Raw genomic sequence first — 15,475 nt, 5'->3', positions numbered from 1 at the left:
TGAATGAGACCATGCATTCATGAAAACGTTTCCCTCAAGTATCAATCTTAAAAATAAATACTATTTTTATAGAGTACATGAATTTGGCTGATTCTAAATTTTATGTACAGTAAAGTCTCGTTATATCGATATCGGATATATCGATAGTCCCGGTTATATCGATACAATTTCTATGCACGCACGGAGAAAATTACATGCAAACAGGGTCGGATATATCGATAGTCCCGGTTATATCGATATTTTTCCCGACTCCCTTGAATATCGATATAACGAGACTTTACTGTATTTTAATATGGTACTACTTAGCAGTCGAATTTTACAGTCTTTTCCCCCAAAAAGTGTATTTTTTCCTGTAATTATCAGTCTGAAAATAAATTAATTATTAAATAAAAACATCATTTACAGCATTTTGAGGTAGTATGGAATGGCTTCTTTATTTAGTCCAGTAATTCTAATTCACAAAATATATATATATATATATATATATATATATATATATATATATATATATATATATATATATATATATATATATATATATATATATATAGTAAAGTCTCGTTATATCGATATTCAAGGGAGTCCGAAAAAATAGAGATATAACCGGGACTATCGATATATCCGACCCTGTTTGCATGTAATTTTATCCGTGCGTGCATAGAAATAGTATCGATATAACCGGGACTATCGATATATCCGATATCGATATAACGAGACTTTACTGTATATATATATATATATATATATATATATATATATATATATATATATATATATATATATATATATATATATATATATATATATATATATATATATAGTAAAGTCTCGTTATATCGATATCGGTTATACCGATAGTACCGCTTATTACGATACTATTTTCATTTCCCTTGCACATTTCTAGTCTTTTTATGTATAATTAGTACCGTTTAGTAGGACATCCGGTTATTACGATTTTCATCCCCCGCCGGCCATTTTGCTGTTTATATCGATACATCGGTCGCGCCATTGGTCGACTTGGTCACGTGTCTTGGTCACGTGACACGCCATCGGTCGCGCGATTGGTCGACTTGGTTACGTGTCTGGGAAGCAGAAGAAGATTGATGACTTTTTTAAATTGTATACATAATACAGTAAGATGGAAGCGTTGCAGTTTCCCTCTTGTGTTATGTTCTTATATGGCGCTTGGCTGCCCTCTTTTGGCGGCTTTTGTTAATGCAGTTCGGCGCAGGATCGGATATATCGATAGTCCGGTTATATTGACATTTTTTCCAACTCCCGAGAATATCGATATAACGAGACGGTTATATTGACATTTTTTACTATATATATAACGAGACTTTATATATATATATATATATATATATATATATATATATATATATATATATATATATATATATATATATATATATATAAAGGCTACAGAAGCATTTAAGCAACAATACAGTCCACTTTTTCATTCATTTTTTTTGAGGATGTATGTGTTTTTGATGATCCTGTTTTCCTCCTTCCTTCTCCTTCTTGGTCTTATAGGTCCCCTTACAAAGAAACACTCTGATGATTTAAGTGATAGTGACCACGCATCAGAAGAAGGTATTTTCCATTTACTGACAAAATGCTTGATTTGCATGATTCCTGGACACCAAAACTTCTCTTTCTCTTTAAATATTTTACCTTTTGTAATTTTTCTGAAGTTTTTGTCATTTTGCATCAGCTGTTTTTTTAACTGTTTTTGGGCTCAATGTATTTGGCAGTTTTTTCAGCTTTTTGTTTTTGGTCAACTAGATTCTACTTTTTTTCGTATTCGTCTTTCTGTGTTGCATCTGACTTTACAAATTAATAAATATGAGTCACAACACTATAGAGAACATGTTTGGCATGCCATACATTATTCTCTCTCATTTAAAATGTCATTAATAACATTTTAATTTTGTAGTTATACTTTTGGTAACAATGTGCGTCCTATTTCCATGCTCATTTTAAGTGCAAAGCACGTCGAGTGGTGCGCATTGGTGCAATTTTGCATGCAGTTGGGCTTATGCTGTTGGGCACGATAAACTCAGGCAATCTACCAACCGGCCAAAAGAAAACACTTCTCTCTTTCATATAGAGTCTGGACAGTAGAGATATATATAGTGTCGAAATTCTCATCTCATCTCATTTTCCGTACCGCTTATTCCTCATTAGGGTCGCGGGGGATGCTGGAGCCTATCTCAGCTGTCTTCGGGCACGAGGCGGGGGACACCCTGAATTGGTTGCCAGCCAATCGCAGGGCACACAAAGACATAAAACAGTCACTCTCACACTCACACCTAGGGACAATTTGGAGTGGTCAATCTGCCTGCCATGCATGTTTTTGGAGTGTGGGAGGAAACCGGAGGGCCCGGAGAAAACCCACGCCGGTCCGGGAGAACATGCAAACTCCACACAGGGAGGCCGGACCGGGACGCGAACCGGCGACCTCTGCACTGTGAAGCCGGTGTGCTAACCACTCGACTACCGGGCCGCCCCTAGTGTCGAAATTATTAACAAAATATTTTAGTTCACTGACGAAGCCTCTTGGATAAGAAGCGTCTGACACCTTCAAAGAAGTAGAGGACGGCTGAAGAAACCTTTTCATCAATGGACCACTCCTGTACGACTGAGAGCTTACACAGACAAAACCTGAAATCACATTTTAATTAACTTTCAACCAGTCAAAGTTAGCTTGTATCGAGGTAATATGATCTGATTCTCTTGATCTTGAGTCTTGAGTTTTAGGGCAGTTTTCGGTCCACTCAGCTCATACGTTCAATTTAAACGCTCATGGTTTAGCTCATAACTACACATATGCAAATGGAGCCACTTTTAGAACACTTACTACCCGCCTCTATGCCTATCAACATTAGCATGATTTCAATCGAATGGCAATCTATTACAATTATGGTTTTGTGTCTTGCTGGGGGTGCCTGTCTTACTTGTCTCCCTGCCTGGTACTGAACCAATGATCTATTGGATAACTGGAATTTTGCCTGATACAATTGCTTCCTGGCATGGGCATGACAAACTGTATTTAAGCCAACGGAAAGTCAAAACAACAGGACAAGACCAGCCAATCAGCTCCCTCGTGGCAAACATTGTTCTGAACTTTTCGCAAGCTTTAGAATGATGTAAACCAGCAAACGGTCAAGATCACAGGGTGGTGCAATTAATCTGCACAAGTCTGTAGCGTTTTGGTATGGCTTATGATGATTGGTTATGGAGATTGATGAAGTTTATCTCGTTACTGTAACTAAAAAAACGAGGTCAGGGGTGGAGTCTGTTTGATATACTTGACCAACTACATTTGCTAATTACTTGTTTGCCAGGCCTCTGATTGGATAATTAATGGGTTACCATGTCCTAATCCCCTTTCCGTCAGGTATAAAGAGAAGGGGTGTTTCGCTTGTAAATCAGCTCTTCTTCAACGAGATGGATACAGAAGGACAATACTGTGATGGATTGGCCTGGCAATTCACCGGACTTGAACCCGACTGAGAATTTATGGTCAATCATCAAGATTCGTCTGCGTGAGAAAGATTGCACAAAAAAAGCCATAATTTGTCCTATAATTAAGACCTGGTACAGGGACCCTTCCATCATCAACAACTGTCGAAATCTGGTCGATTCCACACCAAAAAATCGCTGAGGTGCATCATTTGAGTCGTCAAAAAATGTTAACAATCAATTTTATGCCAAAATAACAGGGTGGTGCAATTAATTTGCACAAAGGTGTATATCTAGATTAAAACTGACAAACTATACTAAACATGAACTGGCCTCTCTTTTGATATACTTTACTTCTTCTCACATCTTAAACACACATTTCTTCCATGATGGGTTCAACTTTATGTGTGTAAATTACTGCTTGTTAGTAGACACATATTGGATGAGCACACGCTCCAAAAAGTATATGACCAAGAGCGTGCCAGACCCATGTTTCTTCACAATTCCAAGTCTGGCTACGAGACTATACGTTTTGATCTTTTTCCCCATTTTGTTTTTAAACGTTCAATATTTCTTGTTTGAGTTAGACTCCACCAAGGTTGTCTTGTGTCACCGATTTCTGTTCATAACATAACAGAATTAAGAGGCCTATTTTGTGGTCTCAGTTTTGCATTGCTCCCTTGTGCAGGCATGGTACTGTTGGCTTCATTGAGCGACGATTTCCAACACTGACAAGCATCTGTCAATAGTCAATATTTCTTGAGCTATTTTTCATTGATACTTCACCTGTCACATGGAAGTTAGGTTGCTTTGATTGTAGCCGTCGTTTCATCTATCTTATTGGGGGAAAGTGTCTCCCAGATTCATCTTGGCAAGACCCCATTGATTGTCTTTGAGTCTGATGAGTTTATTTGCTGTCTTTGGGCACGAGGCGGGGGACACCCTGAATTGGTTGCCAGCCAATCACAGGGCACACAAAGACGTACAACAGTCACAACTAGGGACAATTTGGAGTGGTCAATCTGCCTGCCATGCATGTTTTTTGGAGTGTGGGAGGAAACTGGAGGACCCGGAGAAAACCCACGCGGGCCCGGGGAGAACATGCAAGCTCCACACAGGGAGGCCGGACCGGGACGCGAACCGGCGACCTCTCCACTGTGAAACTGGTGTGCTAACCACTCGACTACCGGGCTGCCCACAATGAAATGTAGTAATAATAATAATAATAATAAGGTCAGTTTTTTTCTGTGGGTGAGCAGCGGCAGCCACACGCGCCAGCGTTCACACAACCCCGACGTAACTCAAATAGATAGAAAGATAGCTAGGTAGCTATCTGCTAGCTAGCTAATAGATAGCCAATAGATCGCTAGCTAATAGATAGCTAAGATTGTTTACATTGATGGTGCCCTATCACTTTTTTAGAACAGGCTACTAATGTTGTAGATGGAGGTGCTTGCTACCTGGTGCCCACAGTCACTATCTTTGGCTCAACTAGCTAGCTGGCTAGCTAATAGATAGCTAGCCAGCCAATAGATAGCAAATAGCTAGCTAGCGAGGTAGCCAGCTAGGTAACTAGCTAGATAGATAGCTGGATAGCTTTCAAATCTGAAGTCAAGTACAATGACTGTTTTTGTAGTTTTAGATATGACAATTTTGTTTCGGATTGAGCAAGCATCCTGAAATTTCACAAGTTTGATTTGTTTTCGCGGACCAAATAAAATGATGTGGAGGGACACATTTGGCCCCGTGAGCCTTGACTTTAATATAGTGTATATGAAATGTCATGCATGGGATATAGGGAATTTATGTTAAAGCAGGGGTGCCCCGGTCATCGAGTGGTTAGCATGTTGACTTCACAGTGCAGAGGTTCAATTCCAGCTCTGGCCTTGCTGTGTGGAGTTTGCAAGTTTGCCCCGTGCTTGGGTGTTTTTTTTTTTCGGGTTACCGGTTTTCTCCCATATTCCAAAATCATTCATGCCAGGCTGATTGGACACTCCAAAGCGTCCTGAGGTAAGTGTGAGCATAAATGGTTGTTCGTTTCTGTGTGCCCTGCGATTGGCTGGAAACCGGATAAGGGTGTCCCCAGTCTACCGCCTGACAACAGATGGGATAGGCTCCAGCAACATCCCAATCTCTGTAAACATGGATAGATGCACTTCTGGATTTTTGCAAAGGAATATTTTATTGAATGATTTTTATTGGTGTGAGCGAGGATAATTTTTAAGGGTGGCCTCTGTTGGCAACTCCCGTCCTTGGTCTTATGTTTGAAATGTACTTATAAACAAAGTCATACAATGCTGCTTGCTGGAGCTTTTGTGCTCTGAATGTTTCAAAGTCAGTCTATCCAACTATTTTTACTGCAATGCGTATCCTCTTCCATTACTGTCAACAAAGTCCAATTTCAAAATTTCATCAAGGCACGACAACCAGGGTTGTCATGGAGCTTGGACATTGACACGGACACACATCAAGCACATTCCACACAGCGACATATAACATTCAGCCCTGGGATCGGAATCAGAAGATCAGAATCATCTTTATTGCCAAGTATGTAGAACACACAAGGAATTTGTTTCCGGTAGAACACGCTGCACCCGTATCATCATCAGAAAATTGCAAAGAGCCACCATACAGTTCTATTTGGGTTACTGTTTAAAGAGTTAATGGCTTGGGGGAAGAAGCTGTTTAAATGTCTGCTGGATTTGGTGCGCATGGATCGGTAGCGCCTGCCTGAGGGGAGTAGCTGGTAAAGGTGGTGGGCTGGGTGTGGAGGGTGCAGTAGGATTTTCCGTGCCCTTGTTTGGATTCTGGCAGTGTACAAGTCCTCGAGAGTGGGTAGGGTGCCAGTGTTTTTTTCCCGCCGTCCTAACTGTCAGTTGAAGTCAGATTTTGTCCATTTCTGGATTTGGATTTGCCTTTATTAGTCTCGCAGTGGAGAAATTTACATTTCACAGCAGCAAAGTGATGAAAGGAATGAGAGTAGAAAAACAAAATACATGAGCTGCTGGAAAGGCAGCCACTCCTGCGGCGCCGTCTTGAAGTCAAAAGAACAAAAAAAAAACTAAATAACAAATAATATGACAGCATAGAGACAATATGACAAAACAAAGACACAGAGAGACATTCATTCTTCAGGACTTGCGGTACCCTCTTTGTGATGACATGAAGCAGTTCTAGATGAAAGAGGAGATGATCAAAGCGTCTTTCCACCAGTGGATCAGGGTCATCGTGGTGGAATGTGCACGTCGACTACAAGCTAAATGTTGAAAGCAAACACGCAGCTGTAGCATCCATTGACGAAAAGCGATTGTCTCACATCTCCTGTTCCACATAAATCTGCTTCAATTCCAAGCCGCAACAGTTCCACATACGCATCGGCGCTTTGCGCTGACGCTCCTTTCTTCTTATCGCGGGTTCCTCAAGCCATGCATGCATCCATCCAGCCGCAGACTGTCCAAAAGCACTGACCTTTCCGCTAAACAAAGCGGGGCTGTGAAGATGCTGCCCATTACAGGCGCAAAAAAGCACAATGGCCCCTTTGGTGTCCAGCGATGGCAGTCGAATGGCTCCGACATTCCTCTCATTCAAAAACAGTACTGGCATATTCATGCTGCCGAAAAGGCGCAACCGCTCAGCACAGTCTCCTAATTGATGAATGTCGTGGTCAAAAATGCTGAAAAACAATCTGTATCCGTTCCACACGATGCACAACAACACAAAGTGACAAAAGAAAACACAAAACAAGACAAAAACAACCAAAAAAAGCAAGGCTCATGAGAGCACTTGCTGAGGCTGCCTAATCGGGTGTCATCTTGGACTTCATTCATTCTTAAGCACTTTCTGTACCCTCTTTGTTACACGAAGCAGTTCCAGATGAAAGAGGAGAGAATCAAAGCGTCTCTTCCCCAGTGGATCAGGGACATCATGGTGAAATGTGCATGTCGACATCAAGCTAAATGTTGAAAGCAAACACGCAGCTGTAGCATCCATTGACTAAAAGAGATTGTCTCACAACTCCTGTCCCACATAAATCCGCTTCAATTCCAAGCCATGACCGTTTTTGCTAAGCAAAATTGATTGAAAATTATTTTCTTATAGCATTTGGGTCGAAGTTTATGTTTATTATCTATTTCACTTTCAATTGATTTAGTTTCTTTGTTTTATTCATAATTATTAGCATATTCTATTGCCATTGAAAACACTTCATGTACATGGTAGCATTACGGGATTGGAGCTTAATAGACTTAATAGCCAGGGCCCCTGTCAGAGATGTTCGATCGGACACTGTGGACAAAGGCTCGGACCCAGAAAGATTGTCTTTACTGCCGGCAGAAGACACAGTCATTCATGACAGAGGTCTGAATTCTGCAGCACTCTGCATATTTAGAGTATATGCAAATTTAAGGGAGACATTAGTAAAACATAGTTTTCTTGATTAGAATACCACACCCATGGCCGTTCTAAGCACGAACAGCTGTAAGCAATACAACATTGTCTCTTCCATGAACTGATACATTTGAAACCTGGTTAACGAGCTCTTCTTGTGAAGGAGTTTCAAGTCTTAAATGACTCCGGTGATAAAGGAGTTTCCCAAGTCCTAAATTCTGTCCTAGGCCAGATCTCCTAGATGAAGATGACAGTTTAACAAACGGTGTCTGTTGACCTCAGATTGACCCCAGGTTGTCTGTGCTTCATTTGTGTATTCGCATCACACGTCTTGACTAAGCATATAACAGCATGGAACTTTTAAATATAACTTCTTATTCTCCATCAGCTCCCTATAAGTGATATTGTGTTAGTCTATGTCATTCTTTTTGAAATCTAAATTCCTCTTTTCTCCACTTTTTATTTCTTTTCCTTTGTAGACATAAGGGAAAGTGGAAGTCCCAAGCCAGTAATGGTTTTCATCCATGGTGGATCCTACATGGAAGGAACTGGTAACCTGTTTGATGGGAGTGTCCTGGCCAGCTATGGGAATGTGATTGTCATAACAGTGAATTACCGGCTGGGTGTTCTAGGTAAAGATACAATTATGTATATTGCAAAGTTATTATAGAATGTTGTATAATTGAGAGACATCACAGTGAAAAGAAATAGTTTGGGCTCATGTGTGACTGCTCACAAAAGTTTTAGGGTCGCTGCAAGTGAATGATTTCCATCTACATTACCAGTACCACGACCTCTCTTACCAGAGTCATGGGACGTCTGACACCACATACTCAACTCAAGAAGCTTCACTTACGTAAATGTGCCAAGAATCATACATACAGTCAAACCTCAGTTTTCGAAAGTCTCGGTTCTCGACCAATCAACCAAAACGTTAGGGTTTTTTTCATGCCTCAGTTAAAGACCAGAAATCCGTTCTCGGCCAAACTGAGGGCACCTGACTACCCTACGCTTCCTTATGTGTCACTTCCTTGGGTCGCATCTCATTGTCACCGACGCATTAGTATTGTGTAATAAAGTTTTTTTAATTAAAACTGTTATTAAAAATAAGACATGTTTGGCTAAGATCTCTGCAAATCGGACATTATCCTTGTGTAGCGTTACATTGTGAGCAGATGTTTTTGTATTGTTCAATAAAGATAAAAAAGCGTTTGGTGAGAACTACGTAATATCGGACTGTTGTATTTGCATCATGCATCAGCCCCTAATCTCGGCACCAAAGAAAGCAAGTGGATCACACCTTGCACCCCTAAACACCTTCAAATAATAATAATAATAATAATAATAATAATAATAATCTCTGTGTTTTTGTTTTGTCATATTGTCTCTATGCTGTCATATTATTTGTTATTTAAGTTTTTTTTGTTCTTTTGACTTCAAGACGGCGCCGCGAGAGTGGCTGCCTTTCCAGCAGCTCATGTATTTTGTTTTTCTACTTTCATTCCTTTCATCACTTTGCTGCTGTGAAATGTAAATTTCTCCACTGTGAGACTAATAAAGGCATATCCAATCCAATCCAATAATAATAATAATAATAATAATAATAATAATAATAATAATAATAATAATAATAATAATAATAATAATAATAATAATAATACATTTTATTTTAAGCACCTTTCAAAGCTCTCAAGGACACTTTGCAGTCACAGACAATCATAGGGACTATAATAAATAAAATGCAATCACAAAATAGAACAGAATAAATAAAATACAATTATAAATAGAAACAAGAGAAAGAGCTACACAGAAAATGCCATTTTAAATAGGTGGGTTTTGAGATGGGATTTGAAGGTGGGAAGAGAATCAATGTTATGAATGTTGGGAGCAAGTGAGTTCCAGAGTTTGGGGGCACAGCTGCTGAAAGCTCTGTCCCCCATCGTGCTGAGAAGGACAGGGGGGCATACAGAGGTGGAGGGAGGAAGAGGATCTGAGGGAATGAGAGGGAATAGAAATTTGAAGAAGGTCAGATAGGTATGGGGGGGCAAGGTTATGGATAGCTCTAGATCACAGGTGTCAAAGTCAAGGCCCACGGGCCAAATCCGGCCCGCCACATCATTTTTTTCAGCCCACGAAAGCAAATCAAACTTGTTAAATTCCATGATGATTGCTAAAATCTGAGCCAAAATTTCATATTTTTGGATGTCAACCACAATAAAAGTCATTATTCTTGACTTCAGATTTGAAAACGAGTTATTCATTAATTTGCTGCGTGCTCTATATGTAATATTTGAAGGTATTTAAACATTCTAATAGGTTCCCCAAATTCATAACGGCCCTCGAGAGGAAACCATAACCACAATGTGGCCCACGGCAAGAAATGACTTTGACACCCCTGCTTTAGATGTATAAAGAAGAATTTTCAAGTTGATTATAGAATCAACATGTGGTCAAATATAGATTTGACCAAATGTTGGTGGTCGAGGGACTGGAAACTATTTGGGTAATCAAAATCATTGTGAAAACATTGATACGATTACAAAAATTATGGGGATCAATTGGCCCCAAAAATACATGGACATATCTACTAAGGCCCATTTCAACTTCTGAGAATATGTAAAAACCAAAACATGTAAACAAAATGCTTTCCAATATATTTTTCTTACCTTCATTTTTGGAGGTTGTTATATATTTTAATATACAGGTAACATCCTAGTTGCGTTCCGACAAAACGGTCGAAAGTCAAACGGTCGTGAATCGGAAAGCATTCACTCCTACTTCCCCAGAATAATATTCAGGCGATGGATCAAGGAAAAGGTTTCTTCAGCCGTCATCTGTACTTCTTTGAAGGTGTCAGACAGTTCGCTCCTCATCCGAAGAGCTTTGTCAGCGAACTAAAGTTGTGCTGGTAACTCTGTCCATATATCCCTAAGTGACAGAGGTGGCCATGCCAGGCCTCTGCTCTGATAGGTCCTGTGCCCATCCCCTGCTCTAAAGGGTCCCTCCTCAGGACCCTTGCTCTGATAGGTCCCGGCTCTAAGGTTAGGGGAGGAGTGGACCATTCCCTGAAGTCAATCTAATTCTTCTTCTTCTGATTGATCCCTATTGTTCTATCCCTGGCTCTGGTTTCACCTCATTAGCCAATCTGATTACCTCTATTGTTCTATCCCTGTATATGGTTTCACCTCATTAGCATTACTAAGCCGACATGGTGTCGGCCTAAGATATCTGTTGTAAGCACGGTCTAAATTAAACCTTAAACCACCATGGCGATTTAGTGAAGGGATTTGCTTTTTTACAAAAAGTGCTTCTTTTACTCTTCTTTCAAACCATATATTTTCTTTAGCTAAGATTTTAACCTCACTGTTGTCAAATGAGTGGTTGCTTGCTTTTAGGTGCAGATGTACTGCAGATTGAGGCCCACTAGCATTGTCCCTGCGATGTTGATAGTCTTTTTTTTGTTTAGTTACCCCAATGTATATAGCTCTTTACAACCTTCATTTGTACAATGTGAAGAATAAACTACATTACTTTTTACACTACATGATACTATTATTATACTACATTAACTTGGCGGCCTATCTTTTGGATGCACTAATTTTTCTCTTCAGGTATTTATAGGTTTGAAATAGGGAGCAATTTTGTGTTGCCATAGGAACATTTGTAGTTTTTCAGAAACCCCTGCAAAATATGGTACTGCTACTCCTCACTCCTTTTTGTTTCTCCAACAAAAAGCAACCACTCATTTGACACCAAATAGGTTAAAATCTTTGCTAAAAAATAGATGGTTTGAAAGAGAAGTAAAGGAAGCAATTTTGTAAAGCAGGAAAACCCTTCAATAAATCACCATGGTGGTTTAAGGTTTTATATAGACCGTGCTTACAACAGACGTCAGAGGCTGATACCATGTAGTCTTAGTCATGCTAATGAGGTGAAACCATAGCATTGGATAGACCAATCGAGGTATTCAGATTGGCTAATGAAGTTAAACAGGAGCCAGGGATAGAACATTCGAGGTAATCAGATTTGAGAGGTAATCAGATTGGCTAATGAGGTTAAACCAGAGCCGGGGATAGAACAATAGGGATAATCAGATTGGCTTCAGGGAGTGGTTCACTGTTCCACAACCTTAGAGCAGGGACCTATCGGAGCAGGGGTCCGGCACAGGGACCTATCAGAGCAGGGGATGAGTACAGGGACCTATCAGAGCAGAGGTCTGGCACGCCCACCTCTGTCCATTGGGGATATAGGGCCAGGGTAACCAGCACAGTTCACTGACTAAGCTCTACGGATGAGGAGCGGAACATCCGACACCCTCAAAGAAGTAGAGATGACGGGTGAAGAAACCTTTTCTTCGATGGACCACTCCTGTACAACTGAGAGCTTACACAGACCTATTTCTTCAGGTTATGAGTAATGGGTTCTGGGGGGGAAACAGTAGTAGTTAGTGAGTAGATCTCTCCTAATTGGAGGCTTGGAGCTGGGCTGGATTAGGCGATGAAGTCCGTGGTGGAGCTTTGGGCGTCAACTGGATGGCTATTGAGTTGATGTTGGTGGAAAAGTGTTGAATGAAGTCCATAAACTCCCGAAGAAGCTGCTCGTGTCTGCTGAGCAGGACTATCTGTCCCCTCATGGCTTGATGAATGGTTAATATGAGTCTGCTGGGTCCATGACTGGTCATAATCTACTTTGAAGCAGACAGGATACAAAAACGGCAAAGTTAATGTCTTTTTCTATGCCAAAACTCAAAGTAAAAAAATAAACAACAATTCTAATGTGTAACTGAGTAACTCAAGCTTTCACACAGAAAAGCAACCCCAGCACTTTGTGATCAAATACAGAAGTTGAAGAGACAAACAGTCACACCAAACTGATTGGAAGAGATCAAAGTTCATCCATTCATCCAGTCATTATGTACCACTGGTTGAGCCATGCTTTGTCTGGACCCTCACCCTAGAACCTGTTTGCCATGGGTGACCATGCCTAGGGATTAAAGCCCAGACAATTTATCTCCGAGGATCATTGGGACACACAAATCCCTCCACCACGTTAAGGTGACAGCTCATGGAGGAGGGTCAAAGACACAAAAAATAAAAATAAATAAATACAAACACACACTCATTCAGAATTCTGTGATTTTCTGTATCTTTCAGCTGCACAGTATATCACTTTTCTTTAAAACCAAAATTCATTCCTTCATTATTCGAACCGCTTTCTGTTCACAAAGGTCGAATGTCAGCTGGTTCATATCCCACTTGACTTTGAGCAATAGGGGTATACCTTCAACTGGTTTCCAGGTAATTGCAGGCCACATACAGTATAGAAAAACAAACATTTCTGGTCAAAGTTACACCTAAGGAGAATTTAGAAGGTTTTATTTTCCTACCATGCATGTTTCTGGAATGTGGGAGGAAACTGAAGTACCTGGAGAAAAGCCACGTGGGCACGGTGAGAACATGCATACTCCACACAGGAAAGCCGTGCTTAGAATCAAACACTGTAAGATGTAAGTGCTAACCAGTTGGTTACCATGCTGCAAAACTTTGATGATTTTGACTTTGATTCAATATGATCATCATTTTCTACTCCCCCCCTAGGTTTCCTGAGTACTGGTGACCAGGCAGCAAAGGGGAATTATGGTTTGTTGGACCAAATTCAGGCTCTTCGCTGGACCAGTGAGAATATAGCTGCCTTTGGTGGGGATCCACTGCGTATAACTGTATTTGGGTCAGGAGCTGGAGCCTCTTGTGTCAATCTTCTCACACTTTCTCACTACTCAGAGGGCAACCGCTGGAGCAACTCAACAAAAGGTAACATTTATTAGCCCAATGAAATCCCAGGGGTGTTGATTGCTTTAGAGTCCAAACAGAAAGTTTTTGTTGCTTTCAAATGCAGTATACATTTTAAATGTAAAGTTAGACACGAAATATTAAATGACTAGCTAATAGACATTGAAAAAGATAGATGTGTATGAAAGGATATCAAACCCTTTACCAAAATTTCACAACCCGAAGGCACACTTAAAAGTATTCACTGTCCCTGTGGTGTATATATATATATATCCCAGATATATATATGGGGCCGATACGACCAGTCAGACTTTAGTTCGCTGACGAAGCCTCTTGGATAGGAGGCGAAACGTCCGAAACCTTCACTTTTGTACAGATGACGGCTGAAGAAACCTTCTCATCGATTACTGAAAGAGCTATCTTTCACATAAATAACGCAAATAAATGATTGCACAACACTCTTTACTCACACTGTACTCAGATTTTAGTTATTGTTTTTTTTTTAATTTGGCCAACAATGTGTTTTTTATTTGCATTTTACATAATTGGTGTCATATTGAAAAAAAATATTTTCCGTTTCTCTGGTTTAAATATGTTTAGGGCTGTTCCAAAGAGCCATCACCCAGAGTGGTACAGCACTGTCAAGCTGGGCTGTTAGCTTCCAGCCTGCTAAGTATGCTAGAATGCTGGGCCGCAAAGTTGGCTGTAATCTTGACGACACCGTTGAGCTTGTGAAGTGTCTTCAGAGAAAGCATTACCAGGAGTTGGTGGATCAAGACATCCAGCCAGCACGGTACCACATTGCCTTTGGACCTGTTATTGATGGTGATGTAATCCCTGATGACCCACAGATACTCATGGAGCAAGGTACATGAATATATTTGGGGTTCAACTATTTGGTTAATTATTTAGTCTTTCATACATTATCGTAGTACTTGATGTGACACCTAATTTTGTAGTAGAATTTAATTGTAAACCTCCTTGAGCTGTCTGCTTAATGAGGTGGAGCAGTTGGCATGACCTAGGGCAAACAGGTCATAGGTGCGAGACCAGAAAGAGCATAGTTCAAGCCCCCCTTTATGAAGGAATATATTGAGCGCTTTTCCCCTCACACGGGGCACTGGAGCACCCCCCCCCCCCCCCGCCCCCAACACCTTCTTGAACTAGGGCTGGAGTCTTGAAGGCAAGCACCTAGTGGCTGACTGCAGCCCAGAAACAAAACATGAGTCCCTTTCATCATGGGGGCAAAGAGGCCAAAAGTGTGGGGACCTTGTCATTTCAATTGGCTAGAGTAGCTGTTTCTGAAAGCATAGAACGTCACCTGTCTGGTGGTGAAGGAGTCAGAGCCATTGTCTGAGGCATGTGAGGCTGAGCGTTTCTCATTACATCAGAGGTACGAAGTGGTTGCAAGTACCTCCACATTATGGCGTTCCAGAGCCCATTAATTTACCGTTCCATCCAGGTTGGGAAGAGACTCAGCACCTCCAAATTTGAGACCCTTGTCCTATGTCAGAAAGCGTAGCACTGCCTCGCTGGGTCGGATAAGACCCCGCAATATTTTGTCTTTGTAACATGGAACTGAGCTAACAAGGCTCCTGAATTATTTCACAAAATAAATTTGTCATTATTTGTCATTATAAACAATATTTGCACGCTCCTCTCATCACAAGCAGTGGATAGGTACCAAATAACAGGGCACAAATGTTTTCACAATAGTGTCCTAGCTATGTTGTAGAAATAGGGTCAGAGTAGAGTAGAGTAGTTGCATCACCACTTTGAGACAATCCAGTTGCTGTTACTTTGGCATCTGCCACAGATACAGTACCAGCTCT

The 15,475-nt window shown here is 40.6% G+C and overlaps 1 protein-coding gene across 5 annotated transcripts in view; it reads left to right on the top strand.

Moving 5' to 3' along the window:
- Window positions 1–15,475, top strand: part of nlgn1 (neuroligin 1) — a 93,577-nt gene that overhangs the window by 42,231 nt on the left and 35,871 nt on the right. For 4 of the 5 annotated variants that reach the window (XM_089001873.1, XM_089001874.1, XM_089001872.1 and 1 more), the window contains 4 exons: window positions 1,537–1,596; window positions 8,334–8,486; window positions 13,452–13,664; window positions 14,244–14,510. In XM_089001873.1, the coding sequence (XP_088857999.1) occupies window positions 1,537–1,596; window positions 8,334–8,486; window positions 13,452–13,664; window positions 14,244–14,510 (693 nt within the window). The remainder of the gene's footprint in view (window positions 1–1,536; window positions 1,597–8,333; window positions 8,487–13,451; window positions 13,665–14,243; window positions 14,511–15,475) is intronic. The other variant, XM_089001875.1, reaches the window with a different exon arrangement.

This window comes from Hippocampus bargibanti, linkage group LG07 (genome assembly GCF_051943395.1).
Source record: "Hippocampus bargibanti isolate YZ-2025 linkage group LG07, ASM5194339v1, whole genome shotgun sequence".
Lineage (NCBI taxonomy): Eukaryota > Metazoa > Chordata > Actinopteri > Syngnathiformes > Syngnathidae > Hippocampus > Hippocampus bargibanti.
Note: the sequence above shows the minus strand (reverse complement) of the source record. Positions and strands in the feature narration are given on the sequence as shown.